Genomic DNA, 25396 nt, shown 5'->3' on the forward strand with positions numbered 1-25396 from the left:
TCACTAATTTTTTTGAGGAAGTGACGAAGATGATTAATGAGGGAAAAGCACTTGATGTTGTCTACACGGACTTCAGTAAAGCCTTTGACAAGGTCCCTCATGGCAGACTGGTACAAAAGATGAAATCATATGGTATCAGGGGTGAGCTGGTAAAATGGATACAGTTATAGGAGCTAGAGGGTAGCAATGGAGGGATGCTTTTCAGAATGGAGGGTTGCGACAAGTGATGTTCCACAGGGATCAGTGCTGGGACTTCTTGCTGTTCGTGGTCCATATAAATGATTCAGAGGAATAAATAGCTGATCTAATTAGTATGTTTCTGGATGATACAAAGATTGCTGATAGTGAGGATACAACAGGATATAGATCCATTGGAGGCATGGGCAGAAAAATGGCAGATGAAATTTAATCTGGGCCAGTGTGCAGTAATACATTTTGGAAGGTCAAGTACAGGTGGAAATTATACAGTGAATAACAGACCCCTTAGGAGTATCGATATGCAGAGGGATCTGGGTGTGCAGATCCACAGATCACTGAAGGTGACAACACAGGTAGATAAGAGAGTTGGATAGAGCTCTCAAGGATAATGGAATCAAGGGTTATGGAAATAAGGCAGGAACAGTATACTGATTGAGGATGATCAGCCATGATCATAATGAATGGTGGTGCAGGCTCAAAGGGCAGAATGGCCTACTCCTGTACCTATTGTCTATTGTCTAAAAAAAGGCTTATGGCATGCTTATCTTCATTAGATGGGGCATTGAGTATAAGGATAGACAAGTTATACTGCAGCTTTATAGAACATTAGTTCAGCCACACTTGGAGTATTGCTGCAGTTCTGGTCACCATGCTCCCAGAAAGACGTGGATGCTTTGGAAAGGCAACAGAAAAGGTTTCCTAGGATGTTGCCAGGTATAGAGGATTTTAGCAATGAAGAAAGGTTGGATAGACTGGGTTTGTTCTCACTGGAATGCAGGAAGTTGAGGGGTGACCTGATAGAGGTTTACAATAGTGTGAATGATATGGAAAGAATGGGAAGTATGTGGCTTTTTCACAGAGTGGAGGGTCAATTACCAAAATGTGAGGGGTGAAGTTTAAAAGGAATGTGCAAGGCAGGTTTTTCACACAGAGGGTTGTGAGTGCCTGGAAGACACTGTCAGAGGAGTGGTGGAAGCTGGCACAATAGCAGCATTCAAGAAGCATCCGGATGAATACAGACTAGGAAGGGGACAGAGAGAAATAGATCCTATAAGTGAAGACAGTTTTAACATGGATGAGCAAAATATGTCAACGCAGGCTTGGAAAGCTGTTATTGTTATTTGTTCTAGATTTCAGTAGAACCAAAGTCAAATAGATGTTAAAACATTTCATTATCCCTATCCCCGGCCAATAAAACTCCAGGATCTTCATTTCCTCCTTTTCTTATCACAGGATATGCATCCCCTCATGTCATTCCCAAAAATATGTGACCCATCATATTTTCTACTTACTCATTAAGCTATGCTGGGTCCACTGCTTTACGTCATTTATATCAATGATTTGGGTGTGAATATGAGAGGCATACTTAATAAGTTTGCAGATTACACCAAAATTGAAGTTGTAGTGGACAGTGAAGAAGGTTACCTTAGAATGCAACGAGATCTTGATCAGATGGGCCAATGGGCTGAGGAGTGGCAGATGGAGTTTAATTTAGTTAAATATGAGGAATGCATTTTGGTAAAGCAAATCAGGGCAGGACTTATACACTCAATAGTAAGGTCCTGGGGAGTGTTGATAAACAAAGGGACCTTGGAGTGCAGGTTCATAGTTCCTTGAACGTAGAGTCTCAGGTAGATAGGATAGTGAGGAAGGCATCTAGAATGCTTTTCTTTATTGGTTAGAACATTGAGTATTGGAGTTGGGAGGTCATGTTGCAGCTGTACAGGACATTGGTTAGGCCACTGTTAGAATATTGCGTGCAATTCTGGCCTCTTTCCTAGGAAAGATGTTGTGAAACTTGAAAGTGTTCAGAAAAGATTTACAAAGATGTTGCCAGGGTTAGAGATTTGAGCTATAGGCAGAGGATGACTAGGGTGCGGCTGTTTTTCCTGAAGTGCTGGGGGCTGAGGGGTAATCTTATAGAAGTTTCAAAGCATGAGAGGCATGAATTGGGTAAATAGGCAAGGCCTTTTCCCTGGGGTCGGTGGGTTCCAGAGCTAGAGGCATAGGTTTAGAGTGTGAGAGAAAAGATATAAAAGGGACCTAAGGGATAACTTTTTAATAGTGATGAGTATATGGAATGAGCTGCCAGTGGAAGTGGTGGAGGCTGGTACATTTACAACATTTAAAAGACATCTGGATGGGTATATGATTAGAGAGGGTTTAGAGGGAGATGGTTGAGTGTATGGTGCTGGAAAAGCACAGCAGGTCAAGCAGCATCCGAGAAGTTAGCAAAGTGACCTTTCGGGCAAAAGCCCTTCATCAAGAATGAGGCTGTGAGTTGAGGGGGTGGTGAAGTAAATGGGGTGATGGTGGGGCTGGGGTTAAGGTGGGTAGAGAGTGCAATAGGTATTTGGAGGTGAGGGTAATGGTGATAGGTCGGAGTGGGTAGGTAGGAAGGAAGATGGATAGGTGGGACAGGTCGTGAGTGCAGTGCTGAGCTGGAAATTTGGAACTCCGATGAGATGGGGGCAGGGGAAATGAGGAAACTGGTGAAATCCACATTGACGGCATCACATCCCAAATGAGAGAGTCGAACCACTCCCCCTTGTCATTTAATGACATCATTAACACTCTCACCATTGTGGGTTTCCCATTGATCAGAAATTGCACTGGGCTCACCATAGAAATACAGTGGCTGCAAGAGCAGGTCAGAGGCTTGGAATACAGCAGTGAGTACAGTCAGGAGTGCAACAGAATTCTTCCCACTTGCCTGGCTGTGTACAGTCCCAACAACACTCAAGGAGCTCAACACCATCCAGTACAAAGCAGCCACTTGATTGGTACTAAATCCACAAATATCCACTCCTTCCACCACCGATGCTCAGGAGCAGCAGTGTGTACTGTCTACAAGATGCTTAATGGAAGTTAATCAAAGATACTTAAACACCACTTTCCAAATGCATGCGCATTTCCAGCTTGAAGAAAAGGGCAGCGGATACATGGGAACACCATCCCATGCAAGTTCCCCTCAAAGCTGCTCGCTGATTTGGAAATATATCACCATCCTTCAGTGTCACTGGGTCAAAATCCTAGAGTTCCCTCCCTCCAGGCCTTGTCTACCCGCGGTGCATAGATGGCAGCTTCAAGAAGGCAGGTCACCACCACCTTCTCAAGGGGCAACCAAGGACAGGTAATGAGTGCTGGTCCAGCCGGTGACTTATTCATTCCCTGAATGCATTACAGAGATAAAAAAAAGAGACCCCCTCTGACTCACACCAACAGTGGATCCCATCACATGCCCCAAACTATGAACCTCGACTCCACATCATTCTCCAAATAAATTTTAAAAACACTCTTGGTCACCCCCAAAATATGGGACTCATCACCTCCTCAGTGTGTAACTATGACCTTTTGAACATAGAACATGGAACATAGAACAGTCTAGCACAGTACAGGCCCATCAGCCCTCGATGTTTTGCTAAACAATTGCTGTCCGTTCCGATACTTTCAGCAGACTACTTGGAAATGGATGAAATGCCAGTATTAGCAGAGGAAATGTTAGATGCGTCTAACGAACTCAACATCAACATTGAAGCTAACAAAATTCAACCACCCAGACGTATCATCGAAATCCGAAAATACTTTCCCGAGACGTGGATTTGGGATCTTGTCCCTGTCAGGTAAGCAAGGAATTAATCTGCTGGGTTTGGGAGAGTCCCAGAGTTCGGGCTGGGGTGGTGCACACAGGCTGGGTTTGGAGAATCGCGCAGGAAATTGGATCTGGAGGAGGTTACCGAGATTGGGAAATGTGCAGGGGCAAGAAGAATGTACAGAGATAGTGATGGCTGAAGGGACTGAAGGAGGTTATGGAAATGGGGAGGGGTATAGGGGACAGAGGAGGTTACAGAGATAGAGAGAGTTAGTAGGAATTGGGGAAGGATTACAGAGATAGGCATGGGGCAGGGACTGGAACAGGATACAGAGATAGTGAGTGATGGAGGGGCTAGAGGACGCTACAGAAGGGTAATGATGCAGGGTTCAGAAGAAGTTATGCATGTAGGGCATAATTTAAAGATTGGAAGAGGATACACAGATAAAGAAGTGTGCGGGTAAAGGTGGAGGTTATCTAGAGGGAAGTTCACAGGGACTAGAGGAGGCTACAGGGATAGGAAAGTTTGGAGGAGTTGAGGGAGGTGAAAAAAATGTGGGTTGTTATAGGGACTGGAGGAAATCACAGAAACACTGAGGAGTGTTGGTACTGGAAGAGATAGTTATAAAGAAAGGGTGTGTTGCAGGCACTGGAGGATTTTACAGAGGAAGGGAGGTGTGTTTCAGGGATAGGGAGGGTCTTTTTAGATTACTTACAGTGCGGAAACAGGCCCTTCGGCCCAACAAGTTCACACCGACCCTCCGAAGAGCAACCCATCCAGACTACATTCCCCACCTCCAGCCCCTGGAACACCCTATCTTGTAATCTTCTCCAATCTTCAGACATCTTCAAATCTCTGTAACTCCTCCAATCCTTACAACCTTGCCTATCACTACTATCTCCTCCAGTTACTACACACTTCACCTAACACTACAGGCAATTTAGCATGGCCAATTCACATAACCTGCACATTTTTTGGAGTGTGGGAGGAAACCGGAGCACCCAGAGGAAACCCACACAGACACGGGGAGAATTTGCAAACTCCACGCAGAAGTTACCTGAGGCGGGAATTGAACCCGGGTCTCTGGCACAGTGAGGCAGCAGTGCTAACCGCTGTGTCACTGTGCTGCCCGACTGTGCCACCATGCCGGCTGTAGCGGGTTGGGATAGTTACAGAGAAGGGAAGATGGATAGGAGATAGAAAAGATTATAGAGTTGGAGAATGTTGCAGTGACAGGAGGATGTTACAAAGACATTGTGGGGTGTAGGAGATGGAGTAGGTTACAGAGAATGGAAGATGGATAGGGATAGAGGAGGCGAAAGAGTTTGGAAATGTGGCAGGGTCTGGAGAATTTTATAGGGATATGGTGGGTGACAGGAGGAACTTATAGAAATTGGGAGAAATATTGGATAAGTAGAGAAGGGTGTCGATGCTGGATGAGGTGACAGTGATAGGGAGAGTTCTTTGTCCTAGATGAAGTCCTAGGATCTAGATTGCATTGTAGATTTGTTGTAAGGTGTAGATGCTGGAGGAGGTGTCAGCTAGGAAGCTGTGTAAGAGCTAGGAGAAGGTAGCACAAGAATAGGTTGTAAAGAAATGGAGGAGGGTAGGGGCAGGAGGACGTGGCAGATATATGGGGCTGTAGTGGATAAAGGATATTCAGCTTTAGGGCTATAAGACATAACAGAGGCAGGTTCTAGAGGAGGTTACTGAGATCGATTGCAGTGTCAGGCATTTAGGAGGTTACAGACTAGGAAGAGTTGTTGGTGGTGGAGAGGTTACTGAGATCAGTCGCAGTGTCCGGATATAGGCAGTTACTGAGTAGAAAGGGTTGTTGGGGAAGTAGTTGCTCAGTAATGAAGGATGACTGCACAGATGGAGGGTCAGTACTGAGGGAGTACTACACTGTCAGATAGTTTGTACTGAGGGAGCGCTAGGCTATTAGTTTATCAGCACTGAGGGAGTACTGCACCATTTGAGAGTCAGTGCTGAGGGAATGCCGCATTGTCACCTGAGGAATGCCATTCTGTCAGAGGGTCAGTATTGAGTGAGTGCCTCATTATCAGTGGGTCAGTACTGAGGGAGTGCCACACTGTCAGAAGATCAGTACTGAGGGAGTGCCACACTTCAGAGGGTGAGTATTGAGGGAGTGCAGCACTGTCATAGGGTCCGTGCTGAGGGAGTGCCACACTGTCAGAGGGACAGTACCGAGGGAGTGCTGCACTGTCAGAGGGTCAGTACTGAAGGAATGCCGCACTGTTGAAGGATCTCACTGCAGGTGGTTTTTATTTCAGAGCAAACTGTCTTTTCCAATTCCATGATTACCTTCCTTTCACCTCAGATCCTCTGGGATTGTCTCTGTCCCCATCACAGTTCCAGACTCTATCACGGAATGGAAGGGCAGCATGTTCTGTACTAGCCATGTGGGAATTGGAATCTCCAACACTGCCACCTTCAAGGCATTTCAACCATTCTTCGTCGAACTGGCTCTGCCCTTTGCTGTTGTCAGAACCGAGGGCTTCACTCTCAATGCCAAAGTCTTCAACTACCTGAGCCAATGTCTTGTGGTGAGTGAGCTCGCCTGCTTGTTATTCCACACTGGAATGAGGTACTAGCCTTTTCCCTGCCATTTTTGCCCTACACTACACCAGTTATGGCATCATGTTAGCTGAATACAGACCGGGGACGAATTGTCTGTTACTCCTGCTCATCATGTTGGGTGCCAAACTCAGAGCGGAGTACTTGTTTATTCCTTCACAAGATCTATGTGTGTGGCTCTGGCTGGGCCAGCATTTCTTAACCATTGCTGAGGTCCTTTCTTTAACTGCTGGAGTCCGTGTTCTTTGCAAGAGAATTCAAGGGTTTCAACACTGAAGGAACAATGATATATTTCCAGCTTAGGATGGTGAGTGGCTCAGAAGGGAACCTCTGGTAGGTACTCTGCCCATGCAGCTGCTGCCCTTGTGCGTCCATATGGTATTGGTCGTGGGTCTGGAAGGTACCTCAGTGAATATTAGCAATGCAGCTTGGAGACGGTATACACAGGTTATTGCTGAGCAGTTGCTACTTGATAGTTCTGCATTCCTGTACTTTACTGATGATTGGGGCGGTAACTGGCCAGGTTGGATCCTGTTCTGCTTTTTGTGGAGATGACCCAAAGACTAGCTGTGAACTTCTGGACTGAGTCCTGCATTGTGGCACATTTACCCATTTCCTCTTTCCTCAGGTGAAAGTGACCCTGCTCAATGCCCAGGGATTTACTGTAACAGCAGAAAGTGACACCGAACATATGACTTGCATCTGCTCCCAGGACAGTCAGACTTTCAGCTGGCATCTCCTCGCCACGGGACTGGGTCAGTAATTTACTGAGCACCAGACTCCAATCTGGGCCAAGGAGCCTTTGTTCCCAATCCCTGGGCTAGGGAGAGAGGGGCAGAACTATTTCAGGTAACTGTTCCCAATCCCTGGGTCAGTCAAGGAAGGGGAGACACATTCCATGTCTATGCTCCCAATCCCTGGGTTTGGAAGGGAAGGGGAGAATCATTCCAGGTACCTATTCCGATTCTTGGTTTCAGGAGGGAAGGGAAGAATTATTCCGGGTACCTGCTTCTGATCCCTATGTTGGGGGGGAAGGGGAGAATCATTCCAGGTACCTGTTCCCAATCCCTGAGTTAGGGAAGAAAGGGTAAAATCTACCTTTTTACAGTATTCGAAATGCAACCGAACCAAAGTCTTGTACAATGTTAACATGACCTGCCAGCTCTTATACTCAATACCCCGTCCGATGAAGGCAAGCATATCATATGCCTTCTTGACCACTCTATCCACCTGTGCAGCCACCTTCGGGGTACAATGGACCTGAGCTCCCAGATCTCTCTGCCCAACAACTTTTCCCAAGGCTCTTCCATTTACTGTATAATTTGCTCTAGAATTAGACTTCCCAAAATGCATCACCTCACATTTGTCTGGATTGAACTCCATCTGCCACTTTTCTGTCCAACTCTCCAGTCTATCTATATTCTCCTGTATGCTTTGACAGTCCCCTATGCTTTCTTGCTACTCCACCAATCTTCGTGTCATCTGCAAACGTACTGATCAGACCAATAATGCCTTCTTCCAAATCATTTATGTATATCACAACAACAGTGGCCCCAACACTGGCCCTTGTGGAACACTACTGGTCACCCTTCTCCATTTTGAGAAACTCCCCTCAGCTACTACTCTCTGTCTCCTGTTGCTCAACCAGTTCTTTATCCACCTCGCTAGAACATCCTGCACACCATGTGATTTCATTTTCTCCATTAGTTTACCATGGGGAAGCTTATCAAACACCTCACTAAAGTCCATGTATATGACATCAACAGCCCTTCCTTCATCTATCAACTTGGTCACTTCCTCAATTAACTCTATTAAGTTGGTAAGGCATGATCTCCCCCACACAAAATCATGTTACCTACCACTGATAAGCCCATTCTTTTCCAAATATAGCTAGATTTTATCCCTCAGTACTTTCTCCAGCAACTTTCCCACCACTGACGTCAGGCTCACTGGTCTGTAGTTACCTGGAATATCCCTACTACCCTTCTTGTACAGGGGCACAACATGAGCAACCCTCCAGTCCTCCTGCACCTCACCTGTGTTTAAGGATGCCACAAAGATATCTGTCAGGGCCCCAGCTCTCTTGCTTCCCTCAGCAACCTGGGATAGATCGCATCCAGTTCTGGGGATTTGTTCACCTTAATATCCTTTAGCCTACCCAACACATCTTCCCTACTTATGTCAACATGATCCTGAGTAATCAAACTTCTATCTCTAATCTCAACATTCATCATGTCCATTTTCTCAGGTTCTCCACACAACCTTCCTTCCTTATCCTTTAGTGGGCCAACCCTTTCTCTCATTATTTTCTTGCTTCTTATGTAAGAATAAAAAGCTTTGGGATTCTCCTTAATTCTGCTTGCTAAAGCTATTTCATGGTCCCTTTTAGCCCGCTTGATTCCTTATTTAAGAATGGTCCTACTCTCCTGATATTCCTCCAGGGCCTGTTCTGTTCTTAGCTGCCTGGACCTTATGTATGTTTCCCTTTTCCTCTTGGCTAGTCGCACAATTTCTCCTGTCATGCAAATGTTCACAAATCTTGCCTTTCCTATGTCATGTTTTCAAAGGGACATGCCTATCCTGCACTATCTTCAACCTATCTTTGAAAGCCTCCCACATTACTAAATATAGACTTCCCTTCAAATAACTGTGTCCAATCCACTTTTCCCTTGGCCTTGGCCTAGTTTCGTACTCTTCCCTTAGGGCCATCACTTTCATCTTTGCCTTTGAGTATTTTAAAACTTGCAGAATTGTGGTCACCATTCCCAAAGAAATCCCCCCACTGCAACTTCTCCCACCTGCCCTGGCTCATTCCCCAACACCAGGTCCAATATGGCCCCTTTCCTCATCGGACTATTGACATACTGCTCTAGAAAACTTTCCTGGATGCTCCTTACAAATTCTGCCCCATCCAGACCTCTGACACTAATTGTATCCCAATCAATGTTGGGAAAATTACATCTCCCATCACCACTACCCTATGTCCTCTACATCTTTCTGTAATATTTGTTCTTCTACCTCACACTCACTGTTGGGAGCCCCACCAATGTAACTGCACCCTTCTTATTTCTCAGCTCCACCCATAAAGACTCACTGCTCAAGCCCTCCATTGTGTCTTCCTTCAGCACAGCCATGATATCATCCCTGACCAGCAATGCCTGACCTCCCCCACCCCCGTTTACATGCCTCCCTGTTCTGTCTGAAGCATCTATATCCTGGAACATTTAGTTGACGATCATGCCTTTCCTTCAATCAAGTCTCTGTGATCGCAATAATGTCATACTCCCAGGTACCAATCCAAACCCTAAGTTCATCTGCCTTACCCACTATCCTCCTTGCATTAAAGTATATGCACTTCAGACCACCAATTCTTTTGCGTTCATCTGCTTTCTGCCCACTCATCCCCTTGGTAATGCTAACTTTGTGATCGTTATAGTCTCCAGTTTCCACCTCACTATCTACTAGTCTTCTCTTCTGGTTCCCAGCCCTCTGCCACATTAGTTTAAAACCTCCCCAACAGCAATAGCAAAAAGGGAGGGAAAGGGAGAATCAACACAGTGTTCCATTCGTAATCCCTGTGGAATGATCCCAGATTAAGGACCGAGAAGATGAATCAGTCTGTGCTCCGGTTCCTGATCACTGTCCAGTGATCCCTGGTTTAGGGAAGATTCGGGAGCATCATCCCATGTTCCTGCTCCACATCCTTGTCCAGTCTGTGGGATATAGAAGGAATAAATCAGCCCTGATTCATGCTCACATTTCTCCTCTCTCTGTGTCTCTCTGTCTGTCTCTCTCTCTCAATGATCCAGGCCAGCAGAATTTGACAGTGCAAGCTGAATCGATTGCCTCTGAGACTCTGTGTGGGAATGAGATGGCGATTGTCCCTGCTAAAGGAGCTCTGGATGTCATTCGGAAATCCGTCCTCATCAAGGTCAGAACTGTGCAATGATTGAGAAGGAATTGGCTTGAAGCTGAATGGGTGCAGGGTCAAGGGAGGGCTGTAATTGGGCAGGAGAATGGAGAGATGGACTGACAGAAGAGTGAACACTCAGGGTCTAGAAACTTTATTGAGGAATATATGATGTGTCTGGCATAGGGTGTCCTGCTGACTGAAAGATCAGTCCTGCTAAAACTTTCAATGTATTAATTCAATTGGTAAAATATCTAAATTATTTTCCTTAATTACCACTATCAGAACAAAGGTGACTTTCAATGGATTTCTGATAAACTCAGAGGTATCTCATTTATCATAAAAGAAAACAATTCCTTAAGTTACAGAACGGGTGAGCAACTAAGACATATTCCAGAGAAGAGAAAAAGGGAAGGTGAGTGAGGGGGAGAGGCAGAGAGAGAGAGAGAGAGAGAGAGTGAGAAAGAGACATACAGACAGACAAAGAGGGAGAAAACTAAATTTAAAAATTCAGAAGGCCTGCTCTCTGTGGGCCATTGGACCAAACACAAAAGGTAAATGTGATCTTTAAATTTCCAGAATTTTCTGTTGATGAAATCAAAATGCTCACTGATGTGGAGTGAGAAAATATCTTCAGATATCTTCAGGCTCACTTCAGTTTACACAGAAGGACAATTAGGCTTCGGCCTTTGAGTGGACATGCTTTGACTTTTCGGGGTTTATGAGGTAGTCAGAGATGGCTTATATCTGGAACATTCGCTGGATCACAGAGATATTTCTGTGTGAGAGAGAGAGTGCAATCTGTGCAGCCTGTCCTGTTCTAAGATTCCTCCTTAATCTCTTTTTTTAAGGGGTGAGACATCATATTGCTGCAGGACGTTGTCTCTCCTTTACTCACAGACTCAGGTGTCCTGCACAAAAATGATTCAAATCTTGCTAGGTAACCTTCAGCAGACAGGATTGCAGGAGGAGGTGGGGTGGGGGGGTGGGAGCAGCAAAGTCAGGTGCCGTATCTTAAAAAGCTTTGCTCGCCTATTTTCCAAATTCACTCAACTTTTCATTAGTTCATTGGTGAGTCAGTACTCTCGTTATTGTTGAACTATGCACATTTCTTCATAATCCTGGTAAATGCCTTTTAGTCCAGAATTTCTGAACATTTCCATATTTCTATTCTCAATATCCACATATGATCCTTCCATATCAATCTGTTTCCAAACATCATAGATGAGTAAGAGTGGAAATGCATCAACTGGTTCTGGTTGACTGTGTCCATTGCTGAATGCCTTGAGAGGACTGACTGCCAATACATCTGTCAGATCTCTCTTTGAGTCAGCCAGTTAATCAAAATGGAGCAGTACAATTTAAAGATCATTTACTGATTCATGGTTATTTGGTATTGATCTGGAGTCTGATCATTGAAATAACAGATCAAACCTGCCAAGTAACTATGGATGATTGTGGTTATGTGAAATTGTTTTGCTCTTTTACTTTATTGCTTTTCATGATGATTAGAACATAATCTCTCTTTCCCTCTCTTTTCTGTCTCTCAATCTCCTCTCTCTTTCTCTTCCCTAAATCTCTGTCATCTATCCCTTCATCTCTGTCTTCTTCTTTCTCCTACTCACTCTTGGAATCTATCCCTTTCTCCCTGATATTTTGCCCTTCTCGCGCGCTCTCTCTCTCTCTTCCCCCTGCCATGCGTCCCTATCTGTCTATCTATATTTTGCTCCCTGCTCTCTTTTACAGATCTTTTTTCATCTGTTACTCCCTGTTGTCTCTCTCTCTCTCTCTCCCTCTCTGTCTCTCCCTCTCGCTGTCTTGTGCTATCTCTGTCCATTGCACTCTCTGTTTCATCCTCTCTACCACTCCATCTCTGCATCTTGCTTTCTGATGATCTGACTCTCTGTCACACTCTTCTCCTATCTCTGTGTCTCTGTTATCCATCTCACTACCTTCCTGTCTCCCAAATTCTCGATCTTTTTGTCACATATTCCCTTTCGCTGACACTCACTCTCTGTCTTGCAGCCCGAGGGCATCGAGACTGAACTGACCCACAACTCTTTGGTGTGTCCAGCAGGTAGAAGACTCCAGTTCACCTGGTGGGCAATGGGACCATCTGAACATCCAGTCAAGTCAAGTTCCCTCAGCATTTTGATGAAGGAGAGGGAGACAGTGAGGGAGGGTCCCTCAGCTCTGGCTCTGTATGAGGCAGACAGTGAGGGAGGGTCTCTCCACTCTGGCTCTGTGTGAGGGAGACAGTAAGGGAGGGTCTCTCTGCTCTGGCTCTGTGTGAGGGAGACAGTGAGGGAGGGTCTCTCTACTCTGGCTCTGTATGAGGGAGACAGTAAGAGAGGGTCTCTCTGCTCTGGCTCTGTGTGAGGGAGACAGTGAGGGAGGGTCTCTCTGCTCTGGCTCTGTGTGAGGGAGACAGTGAGGGAGGGTCTCTCTGCCCTGGCTCTGTGTGAGGGCGACAGTGAGGGAGGGTCTCTCTGCTCTGGCTCTGTGTGAGGGAGACAGTGAGGGAGGGTCTCTCCACTCTGGCTCTGTGGGGAGAGTGAGAATGTGTGGGAGTGTATGTCCCTCAGCTCTGTTTGGAGACAGGGAGTGTATGAGGGACTGCCCTCAGTCCTGGGTGGGAGAGAGGGTGGGTGGCAAAGACAGGCATAAAGAGAGATATATGAGAGAAAGAGAGAGACAGATAGACAGACAAAGTGAGAGAGTGATGTAATGATAGTGATTGGATGTGGAAGACTTATTGATGATGGTTGCGGCGTTGGGTGATTTAATGGGTTCACTGTCACTCTGTCTGAGGACACATCACTCTGGGAATGAGATTGGAGTTGATGATGGTGATTGAGCTAACAGTGGGAAAACCTGGAAGGGGTGCAGCTGAGAGGTAGGGTCAGTGTGCTGTCCTTATGGGTTATGTGGGTTGTCAAAGACTAACTGGAGGTTCTCACATTTGATCTTCGATCCAGGCAAGCCAATCACTGAGGAATTCCAGCTCGAACTTCCTAAAGACATCATTGAAGGATCAAGCAGGGCCTATGTGACTGTGCTGGGTAAGAATCTAATAGCAATCCGATGGAGGCTTGTACATAACTCTGGAAAGGGAAGGCTTCAGTCATATTCCATACTGAAGAATGATAACAACCAGAGTAGCACTGACCTCCACAAGGATGAGAGAGAAACATCATTACATCACTACCTCATCCTCTTCCTCTCTCTGACTCTCCCTCTTTTTGTTAAAACTGAAATTGGGGGCAGGTTGTTTTTAGGATTGAGGTATAGTTTGGGTTTTGGGATTGAGGTATGGTTTGCGTTTTGGGATTGAGGCATGGTTTGGGTTTTGGGTTTGAGGCATGGTTTGCGTTTTGGGATTGAGGTACGGTTTGGGGTTTCGGATTGAGGCATGGTTTGGGTTTTGGGATTGAGGCATGGCTTCCATTTTGGGATTGAGGTATGGTTTGCGTTTTGGGATTGAGGCATGGTTTGGGTTTTGGGTTTGAGGCATGGTTTGCGTTTTGGGATTGAGGTACGGTTTGGGGTTTTGGATTGAGGCATGGTTTGGGTTTTGGGATTGAGGTACGATTTGCATTTTGGGATTGAGGTACGGTTTGGGTTTTGAGATTGAGGCATGGTTTGCGTTTTGGGATTGAGGCATGGTTTGCATTTTGGATAGAGGTACTGTTTGGGTTTTGGGATTGAGGTACGGTTTGGGTTTTGGGATTGACGTATGGTTTGGGTTTTGGGATTGAGGCATGGTTTGGGGTTTGAGATTGAGGTATGGTTTGGGGTTTGGGATTGAGGTATGGTTTGGGTTTTGGGATTGAGGTATGGTTTGGGTTTTGGGATTGAAGCATGGTTTGGGGTTTGGGATTGAGGTATGGTTTGGGTTTTGGGATTGAGATACGGTTTGCGTTTTGGGATTGAGGCATGGTTTGGGTTTTGGGATTGAGGTATGGTTTGGGTTTTGGGATTGAGGCATGGTTTGCGGTTTTGGGATTGAGGTACGGTTTGCGTTTTGGGATTGAGGTGCAGTTTGGGTTTTGGGATAGAGGCATGGTTTGGGTTTTGGGATTGAGGTATGGTTTGGGTTTTGGGATTGAGGCATGGTTTGCGTTTTGGGATTGAGGTATGGTTTGGGTTTTGGGATTGTGGTGTGGTTTGTATTTTGGGATTGAAATATGTTTATCTTTTGGTATTGTAATCGGGGCTGAGGTTAGGAATCTGAAAGCTTCTGACATACAATCACAAGACGAATGCTCTAATATCTGACCTGTCCAACCTGCTCCACCATTTAATATATTATGATATTAAATGGCTGATATCATGAAAATCTCAAAGCTACTTCCTCTTTCAGTGTTTTAGACCTCATATCCAACTCAAATTTAAAATCTCTTTAAAGAACCTATTTCTGCCAGCTTCTGAGAAGTCATGATCCAAACCCTTACAACTCCCCCAAGAGAAAACAATCCCCTCATCTTGATTATAAATAGATGACCTCTTAGTTTAAGATTCTCCCAGAGGAAACTCCCTCTCCAGAACCATCCTGTCAAGACTCCTCAGGAAATCCATGGATACAAACCTGGTCTGTCTAACTTTTCCTCACAAGACAGGTTTTCCTTTCCAGCTGTTAGTCTGGTAAAGCTTCATTGATCTGCCTCAAATCTTCCCTCAGATATAAAGATCAATACCTTACACAGTCCTTCAGATGCAGTTTCACCCCTGCCCCGAACCATAACATTTATATTCAATTTCCCTCACAAGAAGTGATAACATTTCATTAGTTTTCCCAAATATTTGTTGTACCTGCATATTAACCTTCTGCAATTATCCTTAGCCTTTTTGAAGGGAAGATTTCTTCTGTACACTGACCATTGTTTCAGATGTTTGAATATTTGAATCGCCATTATCATACATTGTTGCTTATCAGTATTGTTAATCAAAAAAAACTTCTCATTGATAAAGCTGGTTTTTATCCTATAAATCTTCTTATCTATCATTGTCTTCACATTTATTATGTTACTATCATTGTTATCTATATCTTCCCCCAACCTTCACTACTTTGAGAATCATAATGTCATATAGCGCAGAAACAGACCCGTTAGTCCAGCTCAGCCATGCTGACAAAGTTTCCCAATCTGGACCAGTCCCACTTGCCTGCGTTTGGCCTATATCCCTCAAAACCTTTCCTGTTCTTGGACCTGCCCAAATGTCTTTTAACTGTAACTGTACCTGTGCTTACTACTTCGTCTGGCAGGTCATTCCACACACAAGGCACCCTGTTGATGATATAGTTGCCTCTCTGGTCACTTTGTTAAGAAAGCATATGGTGTTTTGGTTTTCATTAACAGTGGTGTTGTGTTTAAGAGCTGCGAGGTTTTGCTGCAACTCTACAAGTCCCTGGTAAGACCATACTTGGAATATTGTGTCCAGTTCTGGCCACCCTATCATAAGAAAGATATGGAGGCTTTGGAGAGGGTGCAAAGAAGGTTTACCAGGATGCTGCCTGGACTGGAGGGCTTGCCTTATGAAGAGAGGTTGACTAAGCTCAGACCTTTCTCTCTGGAGAGAAGGAGGAAGAGAGGTGACCTGATCGAGGTATACAAGGTAATGAGAGGCATGGATAGAGTTGATAGCCAGAGACTTTTCCCCAGGGCAGGATTGACTGGCATGAGGGGTCACAGTTTTAAGATATTAGGAGAAAGGTATAGATGGAACGTCAGAGGAAGGTTCTTTACGCAGAGAGTTGTGAATGCATGGAATGCGTTGCCAGCGGTGATGGTGGAAGCAGAGTCATTAGGGACATTTAAACGATGGCTGGACATGCACAAGGATAGCAGTGAATTGAGGGGTGTATAGGTTAGGTTATTCTATTTTGCATTAGGATTCATCCTCAGCAGAACATCGTGGGCTGAAGGACCTATTCTTTGTTGTACTTTTCTATGTTCTAAGTTCTATGTACTTTTAAATCCTTCTGCTCTCACCTTAAAAATATGACTCCTTGTTTTGAACTCTCCCACCCAAGGGAAAACACCTTTGCTATTCATCTTATCTATGCCCCTCGCAATTTTATAAACCTCTGTCAGTTTACCCTTAACCTCCTACACTCCAATGAGAAAGGTCTCAGCCTACCAGCTCTTCTTATAATTCAAACTCTTCAGTCCTGCCAACATCCTGGTAACTCTTTTCCAAACCTTCTACAATTTAATAATATCCTTCCAAGAGCAAGATGACCAGAACTATACACAGTACGCCAAAAGTGGCCTCACCAACATCCTATAAAATGTCAACATGGCATCCTAACTCCGGTATTCAATAGCCTGAGCAATGAAGGCAAGTGTGTTAAACACCTACTTTAAACTAGCCTTTCCACATGTGATACAACCTCCAGAGAACTATGTACCTGAACCACTGGGTCTCTTTGTTTAGCAACATTAACTGTGTAGGTCCTGCCTTCACTTTTTCACCAAAGTGCAAAACCATGCATTTATCCAAATTAAACTCCATCTGCTACTTCTCGGCTCATCAGCCAAACTGATCAAGATCCTTTTGTAATCTTAGATAACCTCATTCCCACACTTACTAATCATGCTGCGAAATTCTCATCTAAATCATTTATATAAGTGACAAACAACAGCATACCCAGAGGCGATCCCTATGGAACACCTCCAGTCTGAAAAGCAACCCACCACCTCTGTCAGTTTACCCTTAACACCCTCTGTCTCCTTCTGTCAAGCCAATTTTATGTCCAATTTGCAAGTTCTCACTGAATGCAATGCTGAATTGAATGATTTATTGATACTTACATTTCACAGTGAATGATAGAGTAAAATATGGTGAAAAGCTCCAACTGAGGCACAATTTGGCCTCCACCGCTCCTCCATCACCTCACTGCTGCCTGCGCTGGACCCAGAAATGTAGGAGTCGCCAGACTTTAGGTGCCAGTCCTTCACTGCTGGGCCCCACCTCACTAAGGCGGCCGCTGATGCTGTATCTTGTGCTGAAGCCATACTCGTCCCGCAACTAGGAATCCCCGGCTTGGCCACCACCACCATCTCGGTAATAACCAGGAATCCCCAGCTTGGCCACCACCACTATCTCAGTGATAACCAGGAATCCCCGGCTTGGCTACCACCACCATCTTGGTGATAACCAGGAATCCCCATCTTCGCTACCTCCACAATCTTGGTAAAAACCCGGAACGTTCAGCTTCACTGCCACTGCCATCGCAAAAATAACCAGGAATCCCTGGCTACACTGGTACCACCATCTTTTGATAACAAGGAATCTCCGGCTTCATTGCCTCCACTGTCTCGGTAATAACCAGGAATCCCTGGCTACGCTGGTACCACCATCTTGGTGATAACCAGGAATGCCTGGCTATGCTGCCACCACTGTCTCGGTGATAACCAAGAGGCCCTGCTCTGGCCCTGCCACAACCACAACTCCAGGCATATCATGCTGCTGCCAATGCCACGAATCCCCTTCTGGGCTGACTGTAACCAGGATACCCTGGCTCCACTGCCAGGCCATGCTGCAATGTCCCACTAAGTGTCCTGCTTTGACTTCTCTCCTCTGAGAAGTGGACTTGCCGGTGCCACTATCTTGAAAGGTTCACTGCTGCCACCTCCAGTGGCCAGGAGGGGACATGCCCACTGCTGTCTCGTCCAGTGGCCGGGGGACACACGCCCACTGCTGCCACCTCCAATGGCCGGGGGAGACGTGCCCACTGTTGCCACCTCCAATAGCCGGGAGACACACCCACCGCTGTCACCTCCAATGGCCAGGAGGGGACACGCCCACTGTTGCCACCTCCAATGACCAGGGGAGACATGCCTACAGCTGCCACCTCCAATGGCCAGGGGCAGAAACACCCACCTCCAGTGACTGGAGGAGATGCACCCACCGCTGCCACATCCAATGGATAGGGGGAGACACACCCACCTCCAATGGACAGGGGGGAGACACACCCATCTTCAATGGCCAGGGGAGACACACCTACTGCTGCCACCTCCAATGGCCAGGGGATAGACACATCCACCGCTGCCACCTCCAATGGCCAGGGGGAGACACACACACCTCCAATGGCCAGGAGGGGACACGCCCACTGCTGCCACCTCCAATGGCCAGTGGAGACATGCCTACAGCTGCCACCTCCAATGGCCAGGAGGGGACACGCCCACTGCTGCCACCTCTAATGGCCAGGGGAGACATGCCCACTGCTGCCACCTCCAATGGCCAGTGGAGACATGCCCACCGCTGCCACCTTCAATGGCCAGGAGGGGACACGCCCACTGCTGCCACCTCCAATGACCAGGGGAGACACGCCCTCTGCTGCCACCTCCAATGGCCAGGGGGAGACACACCCACCTCCAGTGACCGGGTGAGATGCACCCACCGCTGCCACATCCAATGGACAGGGGAGACACACCCACTGCTGCCCCCTCAATGGCCAAGGGAGACACACACACACCTACAATGGACAGGGGGAGACACACCCACCTCCAATGAACAGGGGAGATGCATCCACCTCCAATGGCTGGGGGGAGACACGCCCACCACTGCCACCTCCAATCGGCAGGAGGTTGCGGTCAGGCCACACATGGCCTGCTCTTGCTGCAGTGTTGAGGTTACTGATTAACTGACGTAAAAAGCTTTAAGGAAAAGAAACAAACATGAAAATGAAAAAAAAAGAAAAGAAACAGAAATAAATGAAAAGAAAAGTGTAATGATGGGAACTGGGTGGACCTTATTGACTGTGAGGTCCTGTTGACCCGACCGAATCAGGAAGCCCTGCCAAACAACATTAACTGGGGATTTAAGCTTTCCTTGCTGTTTGCAGTTTGTGACTCCGGTTTGTTGATAGTAGCATTACAGTCAATACATGCACTGGCAAAACTGTAAGATATGTTGAGAAGCTTACTGCGAGAGTTGTGAAGAGAAATTGTGAATACATTCTTAATACTTTGAGTCCTAAAATAATGAGCTGGGGATTTGTAATCTCTTCAGTTCTGGGGATTGCCTCCGAGTTGCCTAACTGCCTCTGAAAGAAAGAAAGAAAGTAGACAACAATGGCTGAGTCCGAGGCTCAAGAACCTCCATGCAGCCATGCTAGTCCAGCACCATCTTCAATACTCTCCAAATGCTCTCTGTCAAAATCCCCTCTAACATCTTGCCCACCACTGATGTCAGACTCACCGGCCTATAGATTCCAGGCTTCTCCCTCCAGCCTTTCTTCAATAAAGGTGCAACATTAGCCACCCTCTAGTCCTTGGCACCTTACCCATGTGCGTAGATAAAACAAATGTCACTGTTGGGGACCTAGCAATCTCTTCCCTAACTTTAGATTCCCTACAGTGTGGAAACAGGCCCTTCAGCCCAACAAGTCACTCCAACCCTCCGAAGAGTAACTCATCCAGAATCATTTCCCTCTGACTAAAGCACCTTACATTATGGGCAATTTAGCGTGGCCAATTCACCTAACCTGCACATCTTTGGATTGTGGGAGGAAACCGGAGCACCTGGAGGAAACCCAAGCAGACATGGGGAAAACGTGCAAACTCCACACAGACAGTTGCCCGAGGCTGTAATCAAACCTGGGACCCTGGTGCTGTGAGGAAGCAGTTGCTAACTACCGTGCCACCTCCTAACTGCCCACAATGTCCTGGGATACACTTGATCAGGTCCCGGAGATTTATCCACTATTATGTTTTTAAGACTTCCAGCACCTCCACTTCTGTAATGTGGACTCTTTTCAAGGCCTCAATATGTACTTCCCCTAGTTCCCTAGCTTCTATATCTTTCTCTGTCGTAAAAATGGTTAAGCTTTCCGATTTGATCTTCATTACTATCAATCTTCCTTTTTAGCACATTTTACACTTTGCATTTGGAGTGAATCCTGTATGCATTACCGGAACTGCATTGCCTTGTCCCCTTCAGCTACCTCTTCCGTCCAATTTATATCCTGGTCATTAAAATCCCATAAGATTCCTTTCTTAATATTCTACTGTATTGTACTCAGTATTTGGGTGAAGTTTTCGGTTGGGTTAGGGCTTTTTGAACTCTGTGGCCTCTGTTTTGTCTCCTTCTCTCTCCAGGGGACATACTGAGTTCTGCAATGGAGAATCTGGATGGGTTATTGAGACTACCCACAGGGTGTGGCGAACAGAACATGGTGAAATTTGCCCCAAATATCTATGTGCTGAGATACCTGAATAAAACAGATCAGCTCACTCGGGATATCCAGGAAAAAGCAGTTGGCTACCTACGGACAGGTAGATCTCTGCCAGAATGTGTTGCATTGTGTGGCTGTGTCTGTGTGTGTTGCGTACCTGTCTGTCTGTGTGTCTGTTACTCTGGGTGTATGGATGAGTTTTCTACTCTGATTGCATTTATGTGTATGTTACTCTGGGCCTGTGTGTGTTACATTTGGCTGTGAGTGTGACTATTTCTCTCGGTGTGAGTTAATGTGTATGGTTGTGTGTGAGTGAATGTGTTACTCTGCTTGTGCATAACACTGTTTGGAAGTGCATTACTCTCGGTCTGAGTGAGTGTATTAATCCATGTGTATGTAGGAGTGACACTTTTTTGATGTACTTTGCACTATAACTCTCTGTGACTTGTTTAACCTCAATTAACTTGCTCACTACTCCACAGGATACCAGAACCAGCTGACATACAAACATCGTGATGGTTCCTTCAGTGCGTTTGGAGACACAGATCATGAAGGAAATACCTGGTACAGCTGAAGGGGAAATATCACTTCCCAATTCCTGTCTGTCTGGTACAACTAACACACATGCAGAATGTACATGTACTGAGCAAACAGTGATCACAACACGTACAGAAAAAGGCTAAAAGCCAAGTATTTACCAAATTCAGTGAGAGATAATGATTATAATACACATGGAATGGGCTGAAACAATCTGACTCACACTGGTTCATTGGGGAAGTAGTGATCATCATAAACATGGAAAGCACTGAAAGCTGCTCTCATACACAGTGGATTCACTAGGAAATAGTAATCAGAACAAACCAGTTACAAAGTTACAAGATACAAATCTACCAGAAAATAGAGAGTGTTCGTAATACTCATACTTACAACTAACTTCACACACACACACACACACGCACACACGCACACACGCACTCTCTCTCTCTCTCACACACACTCACACACAGACATAGGCGCACACTGGGAATGGAAAAGAAAACATTCAGGGATATGGATTTTGCTTGCTGAGTTTGCACTTATTACCTCTCCCTATTGATCTTGTAAAAATAATGGTGGTCTGCATTACTAAAGTGCTGCAGTACATTTAGTGTAGTGGATACAGCATTTTGTGTGTGTGCATCCATAAGTATACCTAGAAAGCTGAAAGGTTTCCAATTCTTTGGAAAATAGAACCCTTTATGCCTGGAGAAAGCCACACCTTCTCATCATTCACTTGGAAGTAGTGATTACAGTATGCCTTGAGAAAGCTGAAAATGACAAATAAAAAGGGACTCATTGGGAAATGGTAATCAAAGTATGTGCAGAGCCAGAGGAGACTCACATACACATTGATTCATGGGGAAATAGTCACTGTAAAACACACAGAGGGCTACTGTCTCTCTTTCCCTCTCTCTCACACACATAGCCATATACAGACAAATCTCACTAAAGTATAGTGATGATAGTGCATAGACAGCCAGCTGAAAGCAGCGCACAAAGAACTTTAAAAACCTAACTTACACTAACGTTATTATAAAGAGATAGAATGAGTGACAGAAAGTGGGGGGGGGGAGGTGCGATCAGAAGGAGAGTGATTAACACCAGGTAAGAGAAAGAGTCAGGAACCAAGAGACAGAGCTGGATACGGAGAGCAGAAATTACAGAGAACGTTTGAAAGACTGAGGAAGAACACCCAAGGAGCTGTCAATATTCAGCTTCTTCCATATCACCATTCTAGCTCTTTCTTTCAGGTTGACAGCCTTTGTGATGAAATCATTTGCAAGTGCTCGTCAGTACATCTTCATTGATAATGACACCCTTGGAGACACTGTCAGATTCTTCCAGAGACATCAACTGGAGTCGGGTTGTTTCCGTAACCTTGGATATTTGTTCAACAATGCCCTCAAGGTACCAAGGGGAAAAGACAGTACCGAGGGTCAGGGATCAAAAGAATTGGTATTTAAGGTCAATAAGGCGCCAGGACTGGTTGAGATGCATTGAAAGATTTTGAAAGAACCAAGGATGGAAATTATGGAGGCCCTGGCCATAAACTTTCAACCTGCCCAAGACTCAGGTGAAATGTTAGAAGACTAAAACATTGCAAATATTACAATCTGGTTCAAGTAAGGTTGTAAGGATAATCCCCACAATTACAGAGCAGTGAGTTTAAATTCAGCGCAAGAAAGCTTCCAGAAGCAATTATTTGAAATCAAATTAGTGGTATTACGGAATCAGATAGGTACTAAATAAACACTAAATAAATGAGGGCACTAAGGGTGAAATCCTATTTAACTGACTTGTTGGAGTGTCTATGAAGAGCTGAAAAAAAAGGTCAATGATTATAATGCGGTTGATGTGATCCACATGGATTTTCAGAAGGAGGGTGATCCCGTGCCTGTGAGGAAAGTTCTAGATCATGACATGAAAGGGTCACTAACAATGTGGATAGAAAATTGTCTGTGCTCGGAAACAGAGAGTAAAGGTAAATTGATATTTTTTGGTTGCAGGACAGGTTTTATCGTGGAGTTCTCCAAAGATCAGTATTGGTTCCTGATATATAGTAATGATCTACACCTTGGTGTGTGTAGACGACAACTTCAAAGTTTACAGATGACAAGAAACTTGGAAAAATTGTACCAAACAGAACCAAATTGCTGGAGAAACTGAACAGGTCTGGCAGTATCCATGGAGATATATGGAGTTAACATTTCTAGCCTGGCGTGGCACTTCCTCAGCCTGAACAAGACTAACTCCTCTTAAAAAAGTTACACTTGTTTTTCACTCTCTACAGTTGCTGGCAGATCTGCTGAGTTTCTCCAGTCACTCCTGTTTTTATTTGTTTCAGGCAGATCACTAGCATCTGCTGCTCTTTGTTCTTTGACAGTGGAAGAATTGTAAACTGTGAGGATGTCTATGTGGAACTCCAAAGAATATTAGCAAGTTGGTGGAGTCGGTGGAGAGGTCCAAGACAAAGAAGTGTGAGGTGAAGCACTGTGAACTGAAGAAAGACAGTATACAATAGGGAGTACAAATCGAAAGGTGTTGTAGAAGCAGAGGGACCTGGGTATATATGTGCAAGGATCACTGAAGACGGCAGGAAAAGCACACACTGTCCTCAGATTTGTTAATCGGGCACAGAGTACAAGAAATAGCTGCAGTATTGTGTACAATTGTGCCACATTAAAGCAAAGATGTAAACACATTGGCGTTTGTGCAGAAGCAATTTACAAGAATAGTACCAGGAATGATACATTTCCGTGATGAACAGAGATTGAAGGAGTTAGGACTCTTCTCTCCTTGGAGAGAAGAAGGATGAGAAGTGATTGGTTTAAGGTTTTTAAAATCATATGTTGGATGAAGAGAATGGAAGGAACAAGAATTTGAGGCTTTGACGTAAAATGGCGGGCAAATAAGGCAAGGGTGAAAGCGAGAAGGCACAGGAGTAGAGAAAGACCATTCGGCCCATCAAATTGGCTCCACTAAATGAAGTGAGGAAAATATCTTTCACTTATTTCGAAGACAGGTTATGGAATTCATTGACTGGCAATATGGTGAAGACAGGTCAAATTCAGGCACCCAAAAGGTCATTGGATGATGATTTTGATGGGAATAAGACGCAATATTCTGTGGTAAAGACAAGAGATTGGCATGAGGCAATAATTTTCACTTAACGAGAAGGTACCAGCAAGTTTGGTCAAAAAGCCTTCTTTTGCGACCAAATAATTACGTGTTCTCATCAGCCACTCTATCCAAGGGTCAGTGCCTGCAGGAGGGAATGTTGCACTGTCTGAGGGTCAGTGCTATTGGAGGGATTGCTGCACTGTCAGAGGGTCAGTGCCTGTGGGAGAGAATTCTGCACTGTCAGAGGGTCAGTGCCTGTGGGAGAGAATTCTGCACTGTCAAAGGGTCAGTGTTGTAGGAGGGAATGCTGCACTGTCCAAGGGTCAGTGCCTGTGGGAGGGAATGCTGCACTATCTGAGGGTCAGTGCTGTAGGAGGGAATGCTGCACTGTCCAAGGGTCAGTGCCTGTGGGAGGGAATGCTGCACTATCTGAGGGTCAGTGCTGTGGGAGGGAATGCTACATTTTCAAAGGGTCAGTGCTGGGGGAGGGAAAGTTGCACTGTCTGAGGGTCAGTGTTGAGGGAGTGCCGCACCGTCAGTGGGTCAGTAGGGAGGGCGTGTTGTTCTTTCAGAGGGTCAGTGCTGAGGGAATGCTGCACTTTCAAACGGTCAGTGCTGAGGGGGTGCTGCATTTTGAGAGGGTCAGTACTGAGGGAGTACTGCATTTTCAGAGGGTCAGTGTTGATGGAATGCTGCATTTTCAGAGGGTCAACGCTCAGGGAGTGCTGCACTGTCGAGGGTCAGTGCTGAGGGAGTGCAGCATTTTCAGAGGATCAGTGCTGAGGGAGTGCTGCATTTTCAGAGGGTCAACACTCAGAGTGCTGCACTGTCAGAGGGTCAGTGCTGAGGGAGTGCTGCACTGTCAGAGGGTCAGTGCTGCACTCTTAGAGGGTCAGTGCTGAGGGAGTGCCACACTGTGAGAGTGTGTTCAATCTGAAGAGTTCTGTTCTGTCTCTCTCACTCTCTCTCACTGTCTCCATAGGGTGGAGTCAATGATCAGATTTCTCTGTCAGCTTATGTGACATCAGCTTTACTGGAATCAACACTTTCAGATTCTGAGATGGTGAGAACTTCAACTCAAACATTGGGAATCTGGGATTGGTGGGAATGAGGCATCTAGGCCAGAGAAATGTGTTGGAACAGGGATGGTGGGAAATGGGTGCCTGGGCCAGAGAAACATGTCGGATTGGGAACAGGTGGGAATGGGGCATCTGGGCATGAGAAATACTTTGGATCAGGAATTGGTGGGAATGGGGC

General features: G+C 45.6%; 1 protein-coding gene across 3 annotated transcripts in view; it reads left to right on the forward strand.

Annotated features, from left to right (window-relative positions):
• Positions 1–25396, forward strand: part of LOC140458802 (pregnancy zone protein-like) — a 363432-nt gene that overhangs the window by 301053 nt on the left and 36983 nt on the right. For 2 of the 3 annotated variants that reach the window (XM_072553442.1, XM_072553444.1), the window contains 10 exons: positions 3653–3821; positions 6133–6358; positions 7018–7144; positions 10199–10320; positions 12325–12376; positions 13278–13361; positions 20403–20579; positions 20962–21043; positions 22270–22426; positions 25122–25202. In XM_072553442.1, the coding sequence (XP_072409543.1) occupies positions 3653–3821; positions 6133–6358; positions 7018–7144; positions 10199–10320; positions 12325–12376; positions 13278–13361; positions 20403–20579; positions 20962–21043; positions 22270–22426; positions 25122–25202 (1277 nt within the window). The remainder of the gene's footprint in view (positions 1–3652; positions 3822–6132; positions 6359–7017; positions 7145–10198; positions 10321–12324; positions 12377–13277; positions 13362–20402; positions 20580–20961; positions 21044–22269; positions 22427–25121; positions 25203–25396) is intronic. The other variant, XM_072553443.1, reaches the window with a different exon arrangement.

The sequence above is a fragment of the Chiloscyllium punctatum genome, chromosome 34, assembly GCF_047496795.1.
Source record: "Chiloscyllium punctatum isolate Juve2018m chromosome 34, sChiPun1.3, whole genome shotgun sequence".
Taxonomy (NCBI): domain Eukaryota; kingdom Metazoa; phylum Chordata; class Chondrichthyes; order Orectolobiformes; family Hemiscylliidae; genus Chiloscyllium; species Chiloscyllium punctatum.